Genomic DNA, 22,494 nt, shown 5'->3' with positions numbered 1-22,494 from the left:
ATAAAGTAAGAAAAGTACTTTGCTTTATGTGGCAAGGAAGATGATTGCAAATAAGTGGTATTCTCTGATACATATGTCTCTCTCCAACATATTCCATTTAAGTTGCAGAAGAGATTTAGATTTCTTAAGTGGGTGTTTATGACACAACCGGACTTGCGGATGTGGATTAGGTAGGAAAGGATAGACTCTGTTGTGGTTCTGTACTTGAGGCAGTGGTAGCACCTGTTTGATAAAAAGAAAAGAGACAAGGCTTTGAAATGGACACTGTAGTTTTTATGATTTAGGCCTTTGATTTTCTTGGTGAGAAATGTTTTGGTCACTCAAGTTGTGTCAAATGTTTGGACAGGTACATACCAAAGACAGCATTATACTCAATGATCATCCTAATAAGTGCTGAATACAGTGGAATGAACACATCCTTGGACATCAACACCAAACCCTTACTCATAAGCTCTAACAAGCTGTGCACTGAAAAAGGACTTTCTTACAACAGTGAATATATGGTGATCAAAGGACAGTTTATTGATTACATAGTTTCCCAGGTTCCTAACTACTGACTTAATTTTCAGGTGTGTGTTGTTGATGTGGTATTTACAGGGGATGTCATGCTCACCACAGGATACCATTACACATTGTTTGGCATTTAGTTTTTGCCCATGGATATGATACCATCTATTTGCTTGGGAAAGTCTCCTTTGGAGGATCTCAGTGTCCTCTGAAGAGTTAATGATGGCAACTTAGTCAGCCATAAACCCTTAACGTTTGTTTTAACCTCCAAGAAGAGAAGCCAAGGACTGAACCCTGGGAAATGCCACAAGTGGCAGGTATTTTGGAGGAGGTAGAGCCACCCACCCTAATTTCTTGGGTTGTATTAGCAATCAAATTTGCTATCAAACAAGATTCATAGGGATTAGCATTTAGCTGGGAGAGTTTATCAAGGACACCTGAGTGTGGGATGGTACAAAATGCCTTTGCAAGGTCTAGATATGTGGTGCATGGTGTGTACCAATTTTCTCTCATTCATTGTTTCAATAACCTTCTCAAAGAAGTCAACTAGGTTAAGTAGGCAGTATCTGACCTTGACAAAAATGAACTGACTAGTGTCAAGAGCCTGTAGTTTACCTATGTCCTTATTTATTAATTCTATAATGATTCTTTCCATAGCCTTACAGATAAGGCTGGTCAGACTTATGGGTCTGTAATAACAAAGGTCTGTTGAAGCCCCACCCTTGTGCAGGGGCATCACTGTCAGGCTGTACAGTAGGCATCCTAGTATGATATCTGGCCCCACAAAAGCTGTGTTCTTGGGCTTGGATAATGGTTTGATTACCCGTTTTGGGAGAGTTAAAAGGGGGGAGGGTATAGATGCAAGTATGTGATCTTGGAATGTGGAGGGGGGTAGAGCAAAATTTATCCACTATGTCATTTACTATTAACTCTGCACAGTACTGGGCATTTTTTCTAAGATGTCTAACACAGATAAAGAAGGCTTTGAGGTTTTCATTGGTGTGCAGTGCATTGCTATCTTTGGTTGATCTGATCAGGGACCAGAGTTTCCTGTTGAGTTTAGCAACAATATTTCTATAATCTTGAGAGTTACATTTATTTTCATGTGCAATTAGTTTTCTCTTCTACTATAGAGCATGTTTATGTTTGGATTCCACCACAGACGTTTATTTTTAAATTTGGCAGTGTATTTACTTTGGAGTGGAGACAGATGCATCTCTGTAGCTATGTACATGTGCACAGAATTTGGCTGCAAAAGATTCTGCATATACTGTGAAATCATCATGTTTGAATGGTATGCCGAATTTAGCCAGGTCATCACTTAGTTTTAGTAGATTAGTCTTGGCATAATTTCTGAATATAGAGGTACTGGAAGATGCTTCTGGCTTCAGTCTTATGTTGAATGTGACTGACTAATGGTCCAATTTGACTAGACAGGAGGTAACAGTTTGTAGGAAATGGAGCTGATTCATACTGGTAAGGACCAAGTCCAGAATCTTGTCACTGCTAATCGGATGTGGGTTAATTGGTCAAGAGAGTTTGTATTTATGAAGTCCAGAAATTTCTGGGTATACATTTATTTATTTATTTATTTATTTATTTATTTTATTTTACATTTGTTGACTGGGAATGTCTGGCTGAGCCGAAGCCCTTTTACAGCAGAGGCCCGGGGAGAAAAGCTCCAGTACATACTTAATAACCATATGGTACAAGTTACAGGTTTAAAAAAATAAGTGGTGAAAAAGCTTCAGTACATACATAAAACAGTAGATTTTCACAAATGTTTTACAAGTGGAGTTACAGCAAAATTGGTTTAGAATGGTTAAAATAAAGCAGAAGTGACAAGATAGTAGTTCAATAAATAAATAAAGGTAACAAATTAAAAAAAAAACATTTTGTGAACATTTACACGAATATGTCTATTCAGAGAGGAGTTTAATGAGTGGGAAAGTGTAGAAGGAGAGTCAGAGGAGAAGGAGGGTTTGAGCATTGGCAGATCCACTTTTTGGTAAGATGTTCTTTTGTGCTAGCTTAAATGTTTTGGGATGAGTCTGTGTTGAATTTCAAGAGGTAGCTTGTTCCATTCCATTGAGGGGTGGTAGTTGTATACGTTTTGACCTGCTTTAGATTTAGGCTTATAGATTTTTAGAAGGTCTTGAGAAGAGCTACGGAGGTTTCTTGTGGGAGCATAATGGGAGATGATAGGGTGTAAGGCTGGACAAAAGGATGGAGCTGAGAGAGAAGGAAGAGTTGAGGCAGTTCTAGCCAGTTTAAGTATTTAAGTGAGAGACAGTGGTGAGATATGTGGGGTTTTTGGGTTGCAAATCTAGCTATTTTGTGGTATGTAATCTGAAGTCTAGCAATAAGTGTGGAGTTTAGATTAGTAAAAATGTGGGAACACTATGTTAAGCAGGCAAGAAGATAGGCATGGGCAAGGGCTATTCGTGATTCCTGAGTAAGGAATTTGTTATTTCTGTAAAGCAGTCCTAGCTTCTGGTGGGTTTTCCTGATGCAGCTATTTATGCGGAGATCAAATTTGAGCTGGTCATCAACAGTGATGCCTAGCAGTTTTGAGCTTGATTCAGGTATGATTGGGGTGTTATTGAGTGAATGGATGGTAAAGGAGGTCTTAATTTGATTTGCTGATTTAGGTAGGAATAGTAGGAGCTTTGTTTTTGTAGGGTTAAGTATGAGTTGGTTATTGGAGAGCCATGTTTCTACAGAGTTCAGTGATGACTGGGTTGCTGTTCTGAGTGAGAGTTAGTTATAGTTAAAACAGTAGAGTCATCAGCATATTGTATAATGGAGGAGAGTTGGCAGGAGATGTAGAGTAAGTTTGTGAAGATATTTTATAGCAATGGTCCTAAAATGGATCCAATCCTTGAGGGACACCCATTTTTATTTGTAGAGGAGAAGATAAGGCAGTTTCCCATCTAACAGATTGGAATTTGTCTTTGAGACAGCTTTCAAACCATACCACAGTATCAGGGGAGAAGTTGAGGTTAGATAGCTTGTTAATTAGTAGTGAGTGGGAGACTGTGTCAAAGGCCTTTGAGAGGTTGAGGAAAAGACAGGAGACAAATTTGTGGTTATCTCTGGCTATAGAAATGGTATTGAGAAATAGTAAAAGAGCTGTGTGTGTACTATGCTTGGGTAGAAAGCCGTGTTGAGTAGGTGTTAGTAAGTTTTCCTGAGTGAGATGTTCAATGACTTGAGTATGGATGCATTTTTCAAGGATTTTTGACAGGGGGGAGAGGATAGCAATAGGCCTAAAGTTTGAGATTTCAGTGGAGTTACCTCCTTTGTGTATTGGTATGGTATGGTATAGAAGTGTTTCCAGATGGATGGTACCTTGAATTCAGAGATGGAATGGTTAATTAAGATTGAGATAGGATAAGCAAGTGAGTGAGCAGCTGACTGGAGAAAGTAAGATGGGATGTTGTCCACAGATACAGAGCATGGTTTAGGTTTGGAGAGAAGGGTACGAATGTATGCAGTGGGGATGGGCTTTAGGGAGACAAAATTGGGATGAGTGGTTTCTGTAGGGGGGACTAGGTTAGTGGGGTTGGTATGATTGGGGCTGTTTGAATTAAAGAGTTTGGATATAGATTCAACGAAATAAGTGTTGAAGATATTGGTGGTTTCTTCTGGTGTCTTTTCTGGGGTAGGGTTGAGAGAGGTAGGGTTTCCATGGTGGAGTTATTGATTGGTAGTTTTCCAGAATTTTTTTGGGTTGGATTTGAGTGTAGTACAGGGGTTGTAGTAAAAATCCTTTTTGTCCTTGTTGATTTGTTTTTGGCCAGGTTCCTTTGTTCTTTATATCTTTGTAGATCATGTTTTTTTTTTGTTTGCAGCCATTTTTTCCAGGACTTATCTCTAGACTTCATAAGTGTTTTAGTGTTTTTAGTGAGCCAAGGAGATATTTTAGCTTTTGTCCTAATTTTCTGAGATGGAGTTAGTAAGTTAACAATGTTAAGAAAGGTAGTATTGAAAGCAGTGACAGCCTCATTTAAGGGGAGATGGGTGAGGAAGTCCCAGCTAACTCTTGATATGAGGGGATTAAAGGTTTCTGGACTAATGTTGGAAAGATTATGCCTAGTTAAGTATTTGTGTGGATTGGGGAGGTGACTAGTATATCTCAGTACTTTTATAGGAGAGTGGTCATTTAGGGAGTCAGGGAGGGTATCAGGATTGTGGTATTTGGTTGATGTTGAGACTAGTATCCAGTCAATGAGGGTATATGTAGTGTGGGTATGGTTACAGTGGGTTGGCTTGGTAATTAGCTGAGTAAAACCATAGAGGTTAATATGTTGTGGGGAAGTAGGGTTATTTAATGTTAGCCAGTTGATGTTTGCATCAACGAGGAGGATTGTTTCATTTGGGATGTTCAGGGACAGATAGGAGAGGATATTTTCTAGTATTGGGATATTGTTGCCTGGGGGAATATAGGTGGCTACTATAGTAACAGCACAGTAGTTGTTTAGTTTAAGGTTAACTATCAATGTTTCTGCAGACGAAAAAGATGGTACTGGATGTGAGATAAGAGAAATGGTGAGATTGCTGCAATAGATTATAGCACTCCCTCCTCCTTTTTTGTTTGTTCTATCTAGGTGAATTATGTTATAGCCTGGGGGGGAGTATATCTCTATCTGGGTTGTGGGATTTAATCCAGGTTTCTGTGACAGCAATAACATCAGGGGTATGGTTTGATATCCAGGCATGAAACAGACTAAGTTTGTTTAGAATACTTTGGGTATTGATTGCAAAGAAGATCTGTTTTTGGGGTGTATTTTGGTGGATAGAGGTGGGAGGGGTGTTTAGAGTAGAGGTTTGATTGTGGTTAGGACCAGGGTTAGGATGAATGTCACCTAATAGAAGTATAGTAGTGGGGAAGCTTTTCGATGTAGTTGTGAGTGAGTAACATTTTATAGGTTTAGTCTTGTTTTTTGGATTTAGGGAAACAGTGTTATTTTTATTTTGGGAAGTTGGAAATTAGAGGGTAGTATTGAGGAAGTGATGGTGTAGTTAGTTTTTGGGATTGTTTCATTACTTAGGAGTGTGTTGGTGGGATGTTTGTGGAGGGAGGGTAATGATCCATAGGGGGCAGTGAGATATTGTAGGAGGATTAGTTGGACTAGTAAAAGGTTGGTGAGGATTAAGATATACATAGTTGGAATTGGAGTATAGGGGGAGTCTGAAATGGACAAAGACAGAGAGGGGGAAAGAAGAAAGATTTGTAATGGGAATTGGAAGGGGTGGAAAATAGTTATAGGGTGGCTGTTGAGCGTGGTGGTTTGAGTGGGAGTAAAGTTTGTAAGTGGGGTCTGAGAGGGTGTATGAGGAGGAAGTGTGTGTGATGGAAGGGTGTGGTGTAGGTGTGGGAGTGGTTTTTAATATGTTGTTGATTGTAATTGGTTGGTAGTAAGTGGGGGTGTCTGTGTGGAGTACAAGTTTAGGGGCACTGGGGGTAGGTGGGATTTGGAGGTAGGGTATGGGGAGCAGAGTGGGATAGAGCAAGTAAGGAGAGTGTAACAGAAAAAAGTTTCAGCAACTATAGTTAGGGAGCTAAGGTAAGTGGGAAAATGTAATGGAAAAGCTAGAAAAGAAGAGACAAAGTTTGGGTTTAAGCAGGGAGTGAGTAGATATGTAACAGATAAGGAGATAGGAGTAGGATAGAAATAGTTGCAGTGAGCTAGAATTAGATAAACCACCGAGGTAAAGTTGTTACCTCAGGAGTGGAACTGGAAAATTAGGCAGTTATAGTTATTTTACATTTGTTGACTGGGATAGTCCGACTGGATATATGTCCATTTTCAGCAGAGGCCTGGGGAGAAAAGCTCCAAGATAATAATACACATTGAACATTTAGTAAATGCTAGTTTCAAGCAGATTACAGTCATAAGCAATACCAGCATTTAGCACATATAGTACTAAATTATTATAAAACACTTTACAAAACATAACATTATTTTCGAAGTTATATATACATAACATTACATTCAAGTTTAAGACACATTAAGCAGCAGTTATACAACTGACCCTTCCTGAAATGGTGTGGTAGAAAACAGTTAGAAGTAGTTAAAGGTAAGGCACCTAAGTAATAGAGAGGTCACAAGTCGTGGTTAGTGCAAGGACATAACCAATGAGTTTTGAAGTATTTCTTGTTTGTTTTTGAATCGAGTTAGTGAGGGTTCTAGGGTCAAGTCAGCTGGGAGTCTATTCCATGTTTTTCCAACAGAGTAGACAAACAGAGAGTCCCCAGCTGAGTAGTTGGATTTGTATGTTTGAACTAGGAGTCTAGTAGATGATCGCAGTGTTGGTAAAGGACTTTATGTGCCACTATTAGCTGGTTGAACTGCAGTAGACTAGGCAGTTCAAGCCATCCTAGGTGATTTAGGTTGTGACAATGGTGTGTCCGGTAGGCTGTGCCAGTAGCAAATCTGGCAATGTGGTTATAGCAGAATAACAGTTTAGTAAGATCTGTTTTGTTTAAGTTGGAGAATAGAGGTGAGGCGTAGAGAAGAGTTGATCGTAGATGGGAACGGGCAATTGCAGTTCTAGCAAGTGGGGTAAGGAAAGGTTTGATTCTGTAAAGAGAGCCAAGTTTTTTATTAATGGTTTTGATAGTTTGACTGATATGCGCATCAAACTTCAGGTTAACAACTACGACACCCAGTAATTTAGTTTGGGCTTCTGGGGAGATGATAGTGGCATCGTTAGTGGTTATGTTGAAGGATGGCAAGGGCAGGGTCCTGAGTGTGGAGGAGAAGAGATACAGTTTAGTTTTGTTGGAGTTTAGTATTAGATGTTGACTGGAGAGCCATTTTTCCACTGTATTGAAGGTATTTTGGGTTAATGTGAATAAAATAGCTGGTGAGGTGTCAGAACAAATCAAGGTGGCGTCATCCACATATTGAATGTAGGTAGCATCTGGGATGACTGAATGAAGGTCGCTGATAAAGATGGAGAAAAGAAGGGGTCCTAGTATCGAATCCTGGGAGACTCCTAATGTGATGGGTAGGTGAGATGATAGCTTGTCCTGCCATAGGACTGCCTCTTGCCTGCCCTGCAGGTAGAATTGAAACCATTGGAGTGCATGGTTGTTTAAGGAGAAGGCCTTCAAAGTATTTATAAGCATTTTGTGGTCAACCATGTCAAAATCCTTGGAAAGATCTAGAAAGAGTGCTGAGGATAGTTTTCTATTATTGCAGTTGTTAATGACATTAGAGAAAGAGAGGGGTGCAGATGTAGTACTGTGGTGTGGCTTAAAGCCATCCTGAAAGTTGGACAACAGCTTGTTCTGTGTGATGTAGTGCATGAGCTGTATGTGTACACACTTCTCTATAATTTTAGCTAGAGGTGACAGAATAGCTATAGGTCTGAAGTCTGACAGTTCAGTGGAACTGGCTCCTTTATGAAGAGGTATGACATGGGAGATTTTCCATATAGTTGGTACAGTAGCTTCAGATATAGTTCTGTTGATCAATATTGAGATGGGGTATGCTATGGTATCAGCAGCCTTTTGCAGATAGTCTGCTGAGAGGAGGTCATCAGCCAGGGTGGTGGGTCTTAGTTTCTTATGTAGGGCATGAATAAGTTGAGTAGGAACAGGTTGGAAGGTAAAGTATGGTTGGGTACTGGATGTGGCTGCATTAGAATTAGAGCCACTGGGAGAGAGTTGGCTGGCTAGAGATTGGATAGTCTCTGTAAAGAATCTGTTGAAGTTATTAGCAATGTCTCCTGGGGATTTTTGTTGGGAAGTTGAGGTTGGTGGAGTGGCGGTTTAGTCTGGGTGGAGTAGTTTGTTTATTCCTGCCCAAAACTTTTGAGGTTTGTTTTGGTGTTTTTGCAGTATATGGTAGTAATAGTTCTTTTTGTCTAAGGTTATGGATTTTTTGGTGTTATTCCTTAGCTGTCTGAATCTTAGTTGATCAAGTGGGGCTTTTGTTTTTCGGTAGGTGGCCCATGCTTTCTTTCTGAGTGAAATTTTGGTTTTGCTATCTTTAGAAAGCCATGGCGCAATATTAACTTTGGTTCTAATAGAGTGGCTGGGAGCATGGGAGTTAAGAATAGCAAAGAATTTGGTGTTAAAGTATGCTACTGCTTCATCTAGGGGGAGATTTTTTTAGTACTGACCAGTTGCATGCCTTAAGTTCATTTTGAAACTTGGTGAGAATAAAATTCTTGTTGTTTCTTAATGTTCTATAGGTGGTTGGTAGGAGCAGTCTACTTTGAGCTTGATTACATAGGTGAGACAGTGGTCACTTAGGTCATCAGACCTTACATGTTAAGGGAATATAAGTCTCCCAGTTGACGGATGGGTAGTTGAAGTCCCCCTAGAAGAATGGTGTTTGGCTTGAAGTATAGGGGCTCCATATTAGTCAGGTGTGAGGTATGAGCCAAGGGGGACATGAAGGGGGTCCTACAGTTAATTAGTTAGCTATGATGTGCTAAAGGGTTTTGTTAATGGTAGGTTTCACATATAAGAGTTCTAAGTCATTATCTGGTCTAATGAATTTGGAGATGAAATTTAATTTTATAAATATAGAGACACTGCCACCTTGAGTGGCTTCATCTAGTACAGAGGGCCTGAAATGTAGGCAGTGAAATCCTGTACCAATAGGGTGCTCTCATTGGTCGTGCCTGTGGCAATGCCTATACTGATGCATTTCAGAGTTAGAAGGGCCTGTAGGGAGTATATTTTTGTTAATGATTCTAGCATTCAACAGAAATACCTTTATGCTATCCAGATTTTGCTCTATTATGTTGTAAACTTTTGAAGACTGAAGGTTGCCTGAAAAGGCAATATGGAGGTGGATGAGATTTTAGCCAATGTGCAAAAGCCTTGGAGAGATAGGTGCAAGTCATACTTGACAAAGCAGCTTGGACTGCCAACCATTGTCTACCAGGCTGCTACATATTGGACCCTTTGTGAATAACACCGGTTCCCCTTCATATGACTGAATTAACATAAGCTTGAAACTCATAAGCCTGAAAACAAAAGCCTGAAAAGTCAAAAGCCCGAAAACAAAAAAAAAATACATATACTGACTTTAAACAACATAAACCATATTAATTTCCACTAATTATAACCAGGGGGGAAAGCCCCCCTGCACCCACCATTTCCACACCCCCTGCTACTTAAATATACCAACTTTGAGATTGCACTTAATGTAATGAACTGACCTGTTAGTTTTGATGACAGCACTTTTGTTTTTGGCAAGACTGCTTCCAGTTTGAAGAAGTGATGCTGTTGGCAGCAGGAGATCAGCACCAGGCATAGAGACATGACTTTTGCCATGCTGCTGCTGTGTAATCAGTCACATGGCATTGGTCTGCCTATTCTATCAGAAGCTGTACGTGTGGTAGGCAGAAGGTACTTTTAGCAGTTTGTGTGTTGTCTAAGTTGAAATCAAATATATTGCCGAAGGGATGAAGCTCCCCGATTTATACTTGAAGTACGAGGTGAAGTATTTGTAATATTAGTTTTTCATTCACTTCTGCAGACAATCACGTTTGGTATATGTCATTTTAATTTTGATAACATAATGAAACAAAGAACTAGGACACCCCAAACTCACTTGAATTAGCATTTGCATTCCACTTTTATTTATAGAATTTCATCAGAGTAAAAGCAGTCTTCTAAACACCAATTTTAAAAGAGACCAGCAGCCACATACCACATACAACAACCAATCTAAAACCTGAATTGCTTTAAAGATATTATCAAAAACACTTTTATACTATTTGAATTATTTAATCCAGCAGACATTGCAGCTAAATTAAATTACCAGAATAATTCTATGCCTTCTAAAACATTCTCAAAATCATCACCCACTATCCAAGAGAATTTGTTCAATAACCTTAAAACACATTTTTAAAGCAGAGCAAACTTTATTAAGTTTGCCAAGGTATTACTCAAATCAAACTATTTAATTGCATGGATGTGTTTATATCATCTTCTCTTAGACTTTCCATCATAAATTGCCAGACAAGAAGTAAATGTAGCCATATAAACTATTCCTTAAAAGTTACAATTATAATGTCCATTAATAGTAAAAACTGTTTTGATATTCATTACTGAATAAGTGAAGAAGTACTGATGTATCCGCAACTATAGAAAAAAACACACAAGGTAAACTTCCCATGAGTTTGCTGACTGTTGGAATTTTTCTCTTCATTTCATGATGTTCAAGAAAGAAATCTAATGTCTGTACCCCTCTTATAAAAGAACTGAGGTTTAGAACCAAATAAATGTGCTCAGTTCTGAAATTGTCAATATGACTTCCAGTTATATGTGATATTTGCTCAGGTGGTGTTAATTTCCTTCAAATAAGTTTCCTTCCTAGATGGTGACTGCATTTTTATCTAAGCCATTGTGTAAAATTGCTTTGTACCATATTTCCTATTTGATCTGTACTTTTAAGACTCTCCGATCAATTCAATTTGGAATATACTCCTTTTCCAATAACATAGTTTTCAACTTTTTCGATTCTAAAGATAATGTTAGAAACAGTTATTAGGTGAGCTAGTCTAACTAACTAAAAAAATATAATTTTCACATGATAAGAATGCTTACTTTTAAAGTGCAAATAGTTTTTTAGCAGATGTTTCCTTACTATGGATCTTAAAACCAAAACTTTGTGAATATGTGCTCCAATACATTTCAATATCTAAATAAATAATGTTACTTTTACTTAGGGTCTTATTACATTTTTAAAATGAAGGAAATAATTGTTTATCTTCTAAAAAGCTTGTAAAATCTGCCTCATCACCTTTCACAAAAGATAATTGATACAACAATAAAAATCACATTCTCCTTAAAAACTATTGTACATATAAGAAAGTGCTGTTCTAATGAGTCAATATCAAGTTGTAGTAAACTGGGGCCACTGAGGCACCCATAGCAACTCCTTTTATTTGATAAAATATATTTTCCTCATATACAAAGCTAAGAATGACATGTTTCAGGAGCTGGTTGATTTGTTTAAGCCTGGCTTGCAAATTATCAACATTTTAATAAAAGATTACAATAAACAACTGATGGTTTTAAATGTAAAAATTCAAGCAGCTTTATCAAGAAATTTTAGCGAAGAACAAAGAGTATGATCCAATGTTGCATAGAACCAACAAATGTGAATTCATTATTAAATTCTGTAAAAACAAAAAACTGATCAAGGATCATGATGAAAATAAAACCAGAACAGACTATTCAATCTTTGGTTAAAAAAACAAAAAAAAACAATAATAACAAAAATAGCCATAGGAATGTAGATGGTCTTATAATCAACAAGCAGTCTTCTATATCCACCAATACTTTTTTATAATTCTTTCAGTAATATTGTTTAAGACCCAGGCCGCTAGCTGCCACTGAGATGATTTAAATGAAGTGTACAACAGCAGAGGAAAAAAAAAATCAGAGCAATCAGATTACCCAACAGGAAGTTTGAACTGCAACCAACTTTCAGACCAGGGCATATTACAACTCCCGGAAGGGGAAGAGTTCTTAAACAGTGAACAGAAGAGGAAGAGGTTACCACCATTTGACCTGAACAGTGATTTGTGCCCTTTTCATATTTTTTAGTATGAATGACACACCTATTGCTAAAGAAAAAGATGAGTGTTGGAAACTAGGTTTAAATGTGCATCCCCTCCAGACATCATGTACTCTATTGGAATTTAGAATATACATATGCAAGATGAAGATGCCTTTTAAGCATATCTTTGCATATGTAAGTATGTTTTGCTCATTTCTTATGGGATTCTTTTCACCTAGGCTGTGCCTGCAAATGGTCCATTGAGATCAGTGCTCTATACTGGTAAACAAATATAAGTAAATACATAACTTGACTATGTTAATGCAATAAATGCTATCTTAAATAATAACAGCAATGATATTAAAATTAGCAGACCTTATAAGCTATCCACTCATTGTTAGTCAAACATTACATAGCTCATTCAAATCCTGCCTTCTTTTAAACATCATTCCTCTTCCAAAATGTTATTCTGCAAGTATTATTCCTACAATTTCAAATTATTCTATGTAATTTGTTCCTCCCCTTTTCTAAAGCTTCCATTTGTAGTTGTTTTATCACTGTTTCTTTTTTAGACATGTTGTGTGTGCCATGGTGCTACTTGTTTCTTTTAAAATTAGTGTTTGGAAAACTGTTTTTATTCTGAAGAAGTTCTTTGAATAGAAGCAGATTGAAAGCATTAATTCATGGATGCTCCGTGTGTCCTGGTTAGTTTTATGCTCACTTCACCTGGTAAAATAAGCATCTGCTGAGTTTTAATTTTTATTCCATGCAAACTCTGCCAAATGACACTTTAACATGAATTTATAAGATACAGTCAAGAAAGTTAAAAGAGAGTATTCTAAGAACTAAGTCAACACAGGAATGGAAAAAGGAGATTCTGTTGATATGGATGACTACAATTTGGGATACAGACAATAGGCAAGAGGGGGCTGGAATTTATTGGAGAAAACTGGAAAGTTAAAAGAAAGTATTCTAAGAACTAAGTCAACACAGGAATTGAAAAAGGAGATTCTGTCGATAGGGATTACTACAATTTGGGATACAGACAACAGGCAAGAGGGGGCTGGAATTTATTGGAGAAAACTGGAACAGGAGCCAAGGTACTGAGTGCAAATTATTACAGAGAGAAAGATAAGAGAATGGGAAGAAGCCAAGAATGTATTTGGTCTGCAGGCTAAAGACTGCCTTCCCTATCAAGGACTGATATCAGAGTATAGGCACAGAGAAAGAAATAGGGGGATCCTAAGCAAAAGACCAGCATTGGTAGAGTTGTTAGTAGAATCTAGAACAGAAGCTGCTATTAAAAATGGATAATTACTAGAGCATATAAAATATTGCTTGATGACTATAATCAGTAAGAGGACTTTAGATACGATTGGGAAGAATTGGATAAGCAGTCCACAAACAAACAATGGGGGGGATATATGTATGTCTCCCAGATATCTAACAAAGTCTAGATCATTTAAGATTTTTGTTTGGAAATGTTTACACAGGTATTTTTATACCCCAGGTAAACTCCAAAGAATCTATCCTCAGGTAGATAACAAATGTTGTAGGTGTGATGGGGAAGAAAGAGATAATTGAGAACATATTTTTTGGGAGTTCAGTGAGTTGGCAGACTTTAAAAATTCTCCGCAGACTACTCTATCAGAAATACCATGTGAGCAAATTGGTATAACTAAGACAATTACTTTACTGAGCTATGATACAGAATCGGAATTGCCAAAACATAGTAAGGCCTTGCTGAGTCTAATTATGGTGGCTGCCAAAAAAGCAATTACTAGAAAATGGAAATCAAAGTCTAACACAACTGTATTAGAAGTAGTGAATATAGTAACAGTGATAAAACAACTAGAAATTGAATCGTTAGAAAAGGGAAGGAACAAATTACATAGAAAAAAATTGAAATTGTAGGAATAATACATGCAGAATAACATTTTAGAAGAGGAATGATGTTTAAAAGAAGGCAGGATTTGAATGAGCTATGTAATGTTTGACTAACAATGAGTGGATAGCTTATAAGTGATGTAAAATCTTTGCAACTAAAATAGGTCAACATGGTTTGTTTTCATATATATAAATATATGATTGCCTATGTCATAAGTGATGATTTAATAAAGATGTTTCTTGTCTTAGAAAACAAAAGAAAGTTAAAGGAAACAAAGTTTCAGTTCTGAGGCATACAGGGATGAAACCCTAATTGCAACCCAGATGACCCAGGTCTGACTAGAAGCACTGAAGTTGAAGAAGCTGTCTTGGGAGTGTAGGAATGAGTGGTTGACACTGGAACATCCATCCCTGGAGTATCCATAAGTCTTTGCAAGATGAACAGTGAGTATCAAGACAAGATGAAGCCAACACTCCTGGACATGTGCTCTATTCTTCCAAACAGAATGCTCAAAGTCTACAGCTGTTTGTGGGGATGTGGAAGCATGCAGTTTCAGTGGGCCACAGCAGAAGGTCCCACTTTGACAGTACAGCTGAGGGTGCAGTTAGGGCCACATCAGAAAAAAAAACATAATTTCAACATGGTAACTATGTTCAATCAATCTCAACCCACTCTTTCTGTTTTCTATAGGAAATAGAAGGCAGAGTGGAGAAGGATAGGTACTACTGGAGAAAGGAAATAATCATAGAGTTGGAGGAGAAAAAAAGAGATTTATACACACACACACACACACACACACACACACACACACACACACACACACACACACACACATGCACACACATATGGGCTCCATTGATTTAGTCAACAGGACGTTTGGCCTACATCTGTTTAATTGACCACATTTGCTTGATTATAGAAATAGTTGACAAGTGTGTGAGATTAACAATCTCTAGGTAGGGGAATATTCCCTTTCCTGGGGATTGTGTGATCTTGGAGTTAGTATCTATATTTAGCGGAAGGTGTGGTGGTACAAGGGGGTTTGCCCCGCTGCATGAAGGTCGCATGCACCAAGGGTCTTCCTCAGTGCATGCATACTAGGAGGTCAAGGTTTCAATTTCCTATGTAGAGTAGTTTATCTTCAGGATGTTGGCATGCATGTAAGTCGACAAACTGAAGGTAAATAATATATATATATATATATATATATATATATATATATATATATATATATATAGATAAATGAAACAACTGTTGATATATTATACTTTCTAACAAATATTGAAGTATTATACTTACTAAGTTACAGAGGCTGCTTTTCCTTAAATAGCAAAAACTTTTATTGCACTCATACATCCATAACCACCCTTAGGTATGGGTACTATTTCAAAGATTCCAAGACTGCAAGTGCAAACACTTTGTAGGGTCATCAAGTACAAATGCAGGAAAGTGACTGCAGGTACAATAATGCAACTACAAACATACTGATAAGATATTGACAATATTGCTACAAGTGAATCATTTTACATAAAATAGTGTGACGTTAATAAGATTAAAGTAAAATCACCTGTTTGGCATGCTTTACCTCCCCATCCTTTAGGGCACAGACAGGTGTTCCATCTCATACAGGTACCTCCATGAGCACAAGGTGGGGAGCACATTGCTGCAAAAAGACACAGAACATATGACTAAGAAAAACACCTATTCCATGCTTTTTAAAGGAACAAAAATGCTCTCTTTTTAAATGAGACTTGAAATCATCTAATTCTCTTATTGTTTAGATATCTGGCAAATCTTCTGATAAAACCTCACCCCTGTGCTTCATACTTTGATGAAAACTCTACATCATAATCTCCATTTGTCTTGAATATATACTTAACCCAACTTTATCTAGCATGGTCTTATTGTTTCTCTGCATTCAGCATAACTCTTTTCTCTTAATACTTAGATATCATGTCTACCTTCACTAGTACATCTGAAACTAAACACCTCATAACAATCTCAGAGTCTCATGTCAACAACTTATTTCATTCTATCACACCTTCCATGCTGCCTATCAGTTATGTAAATATTTGACCTATGTACCCAGTTTATCTGAACATTTGCAAATATTTGACTCTATGTATTAGTGTTTCAAATGTAAGTTTGTATTTACTGTTACAAATGTAAATTCTCTATATATTACAATCTTTAATGTAATCTAAACCTGAAGCTTTTCTCCCCAGGCGTCTGCTGAAAATGGGCACATACCCAGACAGACAATTCTGGTAAACAAATGAAAAATAAATGATGGGATATTTATACAATATACTTATTATAATACACTAAAATTTGTAATCCAGCCATCCACACTCACAAGTGCATTCAACTCTTACTTTACCCTGTGAATAGCCATTGCCGTCCATTGAGTCTAACAGGTAAATAGGGATCGGAAGTAGATTGCAAGACCTTTTTCCTGTACCAGTCACACACTGCACATGCACATACCAAAAGGAGAACCAGTTGTGGTTGAGCTAGTTTGCTGATGACTGCAAAGTGTGCAGTTATCCACTCATCCAATAATACAAAACAGCTCCAGCAAGGCCTAGAATATGCACATACAATGTATATCAAAAACAGTCTAAAACTAAGTGTACCAAAGTAGCATTTTTGTCAGAAAGGTTGTTCCCACCTCTTATGTTGTAAATAGTACTAGTCTTCAGACAGATACAGTCATAAGATACCTAAATACCTAAGTAGAAAGTTTTCTGTCATTCGATCATTATGTTTCCAACACAGTCAGAATATCCTTACACTTGAAGCAGTATTTCCAAGGGTATATCTTCAAGATCCACAGTAGTACTCTTCCCTTATCAAACTCATCACTGAACACAACTCTCCTTTGGCATGTACAAATCCAAGCATATCACTCAACTGGAAAGGCTCCAAAAATTTCTTACCAATAAAATTAAAGGTCGTAAAACAGTTAACTACCCCAGTAGATTAGCATGACTCTCCTTATATTCAGTGGCAGAAGCTTAACTGGTTCAACCAATGCTCTGTGCAATTACCAAAAAACAGAGCCCCACCCTGTCAGCTCTTCAAGTGATGAGAAAAAAGCACTTACTTGTAGTAGCAACTGGCTTATTGGAATCAAATCTATCCACCTCCCCCCCTGCTCTCCAGTGAAGAACAAAAAAAGAAAAAAAATGGACGTTCCTTCTACTGGCACACCAACCAGGTGGCCAGATGCATGATATGCCCCTCCACTCTCTCCTGCCCTAGCCATTCAGGTCCACTTTCTGTGCCCTTCCCTAACCCTCCACCAACATATTTTATTTAAAATCAAAAATTTCTTCTTTTAAACTACAGCAAACTGCTTGCTACCAATGCAGCAAACAGATGCTAGAGTTTGTACCCTGTCTGCACAGAGCATTACAGCACTCAGATTGTAATTGAAAGAAAAATATATTTTTTGTTACTTTTAAACTGTAATAAACTGCTTGCTACAGTTTAGACCACACATAAAGTGCTACAATGGCCAGGTTTGACAGCAAATAAAATACCGGCTTTTAAAAGCTGGTATTACATTAAAGAAACATCAGAATTGGCTGATTGCATCCCCCCAACACTTTGCAGCTGGATTAGTTGTCCCTCTCACCCTGCCCTAGCTACGCTACTGCTCAGTGGATTACAGGTTGCAGGAACTGACCTGTGTCACACGTTTTGAGCCATGAAAGACCCAGTCTTATTTGACATCCTATTTCTTCACAAAACCAATGGCCTTACAAATACTTGCACTAAGGACTTAAATTCACACCAACAAATGAATAAGGCTCACTGGAGATAGATTCCTAACTCAACATATTCCTAGACTAAGAAATAAGTTACCACTACAGGACAAACAAAGTGCTGCTTTGCTTACCTTTAGGGTTAATCTTGACAACTGGATGGGTACTTCCCTGCCCAGTTTAGGAGGTGAGCACTATTAAGTGCTTGAAAAGTGTGGCAAGAACTTTGACGTTTATCTGTTTAAAGGTATATATGGCTAGGCATCTCATGGTCCCAATGATCTTATGTGTGGTATGTTCATATGGTCCTATATTCCAAAAATATTAAATCATATGTTGGAAGGAGCCTGCACTCCACATGTCCTGGAAGGAAGTGGTAATTCAATTATTTTAAAGGAAGGCAAAGATCCATGTTGTCGGTCTTCCTATTCACTCCTATAGGCCCATATCAAAATTAAATCACAATTATTAAAATTCGTATGGTTATTTTTTTTCATAGATTGGTGTAAACAAGAAAACAATGTCTACATTGATTTACAGTGAGCATTGCCGGTTTTGGGGGGTGGGAAGGTGGGGTGGAGGATGGTGATTAACATTACAACTTTGATGAATATACAAAATATGAAATTATTGTAGAGAGAGTAGTGTCACTATCACTGGATACCAAGAAAGTGTTTTATCATGTAAAGTGGAGGCACATGTATGAGTTGATGTGGGGAGGGTTGTAGACACCTAGTAGTTTTGGTAAGAAGGGTGTATAATGGAGCAAATGTCAGAGTGATGGTGACAGTTTGTATTTCACACAGATTGGGGAAAGAAGTCAGGCAAGGCTTTCCTTGCTCCCCTTGGCCTTTACACCTGCACACTGTACTCTTGTAATGGCTATTTGTAACCAAAATATTAGGAGATATGAGTGTGGAAAGCAGAAAAATATAAATGTGTTTGTGGGGCAGCACAGTGGCAGGGGTGACACAGTGGCCAGCAAATAGTGGTGCTGCCTCACAGCAATAGGTTCCCTGTTTTGATTCTTGACTGGGGTACCTTCTGTGTGGAGCCTACATGTCCTCCCTGTCCTCTTGTGGGTTTCCTTTGGGTGCACTGGTTTCCTCCCACATGCAAGAGGTGGAGTGGACTCTCTAAATTGGCCATAAGTGTGCATGTGCATGAGAGTGTGTGGTGTGAAAGAATACTGCGGAAGGGCTAGACACCTGGCAGCGTAAACCTTGGCTGTAGATGACTGTCCTTGTTGAAGTGACACCCCAGCCCCATGTGCAAAAGTAGAAAAAGGGGATTTGGATAAATGGATGGGCGAATGGATTCTGGTCACTTTGACTAAACCACAATAAGATTCATTAAAATGCTTTTGGAGATACTGAGACATTTGAGAAGATGATGGGATACAAAGTAAACAACGGGAAGTCTAAAGCTCTTGTATACAACTACAACTACACTTCAATTAGATATTTGGGGAATTGCTTAGAAGAGCCTATTTTAGACACTTTTAATGCTACATATGAAATGATTTATCAAAATGTAAAGTGACTATTAAGGGCACGGAGAGTTACTCCATTAAAGTTAGATCAAAAGATTCACATTTTGCAGTTGTTTATTATTCCTCAGTTTTGTACCCAGGGCAAGCTTTTCAGTGATTACTGACAGGTGTCTAAGAAGTTTAATCAGGAACGGTCATCATTTCTGTAGGATGGAGGGAAGGAGAGGACAGTGTGGGAATATATTCTTATGACTAAGAATGTTGACTGGTTTTATTGCCTAGCTGTGTTGTGGTCTATTATACTCCAGAATGGAAAAATGGTACAGGAATTTAATCATGAATTTTGAAGGGAAGGGGATATTGTAGAATCATTGTTGCAATCCTGTAACAGGCATCTGAGATTACCTCTAAAGTTGAGTTGCAGAACTCATTTAACGGGCTGTTAGATAAAGAGAGTTTGAAAGAAGGGAGAGTGCAGATATTGATCAGAGACATTTGTTGTAATTTGATGTGTTTTTATGGTATTTCACACCATGAACAATAACATTGTCTTCACACATATATGTCTTAAAAGTAAAGTCTGCAATGTTTTTTGAAACAGATGCATATATTTTACAAAAATAACTTAGATTTTACAGCAGCCATCTCTTTTCTACCCCATCATTCTAACATATGCAAGCAGAAGGACTTAGTATAATTGGAATGCACTACTGATTTATCCACTGCAGAACATCAACACTTGTTACACAGTATGTTGGCAAAATGGCACAGAGGGATAAAATCCTAACTGATGCTCTAGACAACCTGGGATCAATCAGCAACCTAACCGTTGTTAGGATAGATCTGAGAGGATGAGAGAGAGAGAGAATCAAATGTCATCATGGAAGGAGGCAGAAAGCCAGACTTGGCAATGTTCTGATATCAGCAGAAGCTGGATCAGGGATGAAGACACCACGTTGTATAAACTGTAGCCAGTATGAGAAAGTATCAGAGTGCTAATATTCAGGGCCTGTAATGCAACCATCTCTGACAGCTGAGTTTGGGGAGTTTTATACATACACATACACACACACACACACACACACACACACACACACACACACACACACAAACATAAACACAAGCACACGCACACACACACACACACACACACACACACACACACACACACACACACACACACACACATCGCACATGCAAACACACACGCAAACACACACAGGCACACATACATACATGTGTGTGTGCGCAAGTATGTGTACATATAAATATATCTATATTTATTTTTTTACAGATATACATTCCATATTGGGAAGGACAGCCTACTCCATTCTTGTCTCTGTCCCCTGTCAGTGGGACAAAAGCAGTATGAACAGAAACTCTCAATGAAAATGAAGGAACCCAACTTCAAATGGCTTGTGAAGGGTAGAGGTATAAGTTTCTGAGGAACGAATAGCTGATGGATGGATAATGGTTGATAGAGGTGAAAAAGGGCCTAAGAGCATTGTGTTTGTGTATGTGTGTGTATGTGCATGTATAAAACTCCCCAAACTCCTCTGCAGCTGTCAGAGATAGTTGCATTACAGGCCCTGAATATTAGCACTCTGATACTTTATCATAGTACAGTGAGACTATTTCATACTGGTAGGCACACTGCTGCCAGGACTGGAAAAAAAATGACAGTGTAGAATCCTCAAGACACCGAAACATTCCTACAATGGGATTAGGCCAGAAGCAGGGGGAGGATGCCCCCCTCCCATTCAAGAAGGAAGTTTTAGTCCACAAAAACTGACATGCCACAAAAGACCCATAAAGATGCTAGAGTGGACAACTGAGAATAAGAAAGAAATTATGTATTGTTACTATAATGCAAGAAGCCTAGAATGTCCAGACAGAAGATATACAAAACGATTTATACAGAAATTAGAAGAAAGTTAAATACTTGCATGAAAAAACTGTCAAAATCATCAGATACAAATGTATGTTCATTAATACAACATTTTCATAAAAAAAAAAAATTACATAGACCAAAAAACTTTGGGCGGTTTGGAAAAAGAAATGACAGAGGAAGTGTGAAATTATAAAGAACATAATCTAGAGATTTTTGAAAAGTATAAAAAAAAAAAAACATGGACATGGGAAAGAGAGATCTGAAATGATGCAATTTTTATGCAAAGAAGAAAGCCAAATTAATCAATACAAAAAAGAAACTCCAAAGAAAGATTTTCAAAGATAAATACTGGCAAATATACCCAGATATAGAAAATTTCACATTAAGAAAATAAGATCACAAAGGGGGGATGCAGAACAGAAGATTAGTCAAGTAGAAGTTAAAAACTAGAAGATGATGTTATGGACTACCTGTGAAGTGAAGGATTTAGTGTTGAAAGTTTAATGCAGGATATGTCACAGCATGATGGAACAATGAGCCCCACAAGTAAGGAGAAACATGAAGAAAGGGAGACATCTGAAGAAGAAATATGGACATGGGAAAGAAAGATATTTAATATGGTACAATATGCAAAGGAGGAAGCAAAACTAATCAAATAAAAAGCAACACCAAAGATATTTGCAGAGAAATACAGGAAAATGCATCCAGAGAATGTAAATGTTACAATACAAAAGCAAGAAAGCAAATGTTGGAAAGTAGAAAAGAGGGTTAGTAATGGAGAAGTTAAAGAAATAGAAATTGAAATTATGGATTACCTGGGAAGTAAAGGAATTAGTGTAGAAAATCTTACTCTGCTAACATCATAGCATGATAGAACGAGTCCCCAGATTAAGGAGAAACCAGTGGAGAGGGAAGTAGGTGATCAGTTGCCATATGAAAATACTTTGGAGCCATCAGTAGGAAACCAGTACGAAAGTTCAGCTGGAGATGCACAGGGAGGGAAGGAACTCTGATACAGTCAATGTTGTGGAGTGATAAGCCTGTGAGTTGCCATATGAAAGAGCAATAGGTGAAACAGGATGAACGTGAAAAGAATATATCACAGGAAGATGTTGTTTAACTTTCTGTAGTATGCCCACAGAAAATGGACAACAAAATCCGTGCCCTTAGTTTAGAAAAAAATGATCTAAGGGAAGAGTTGCTTGATTTAATACAGATATCTCCCTCAAGAAATTCCATTAAATATAACTCCCCTACTATCACTAAGGAACAGATCCTCAGTGCTCTTTCTAAGGCCAAGAACACTGCATCAGTGGGCTTAGACAATATTCCTGAATGCTTTCTAAATAGCATGAAACATGACCTATCTGGAATTGCTATTTAACTGTAGCCTCCAAACATTCATGCCT

General features: G+C 37.9%; 1 protein-coding gene across 2 annotated transcripts in view; it reads right to left on the bottom strand.

Moving 5' to 3' along the window:
* The window catches only part of LOC122798485 (fibrillin-2-like), a 1,115,712-nt gene that overhangs the window by 310,734 nt on the left and 782,484 nt on the right, over positions 1 to 22,494 (bottom strand). For both annotated transcript variants that reach the window (XM_044067451.1, XM_044067452.1), the window contains one exon: positions 15,500 to 15,595. In XM_044067451.1, the coding sequence (XP_043923386.1) occupies positions 15,500 to 15,595 (96 nt within the window). The remainder of the gene's footprint in view (positions 1 to 15,499; positions 15,596 to 22,494) is intronic.

The sequence above is a fragment of the Protopterus annectens genome, chromosome 3.part1 (assembly GCF_019279795.1).
Source record: "Protopterus annectens isolate FY-2018-M chromosome 3.part1, PAN1.0, whole genome shotgun sequence".
Classification (NCBI taxonomy): domain Eukaryota; kingdom Metazoa; phylum Chordata; order Ceratodontiformes; family Protopteridae; genus Protopterus; species Protopterus annectens.
The sequence above is the reverse complement of the archived record's forward strand: the minus strand, read 5'-3'. Positions and strand labels throughout refer to the sequence as shown.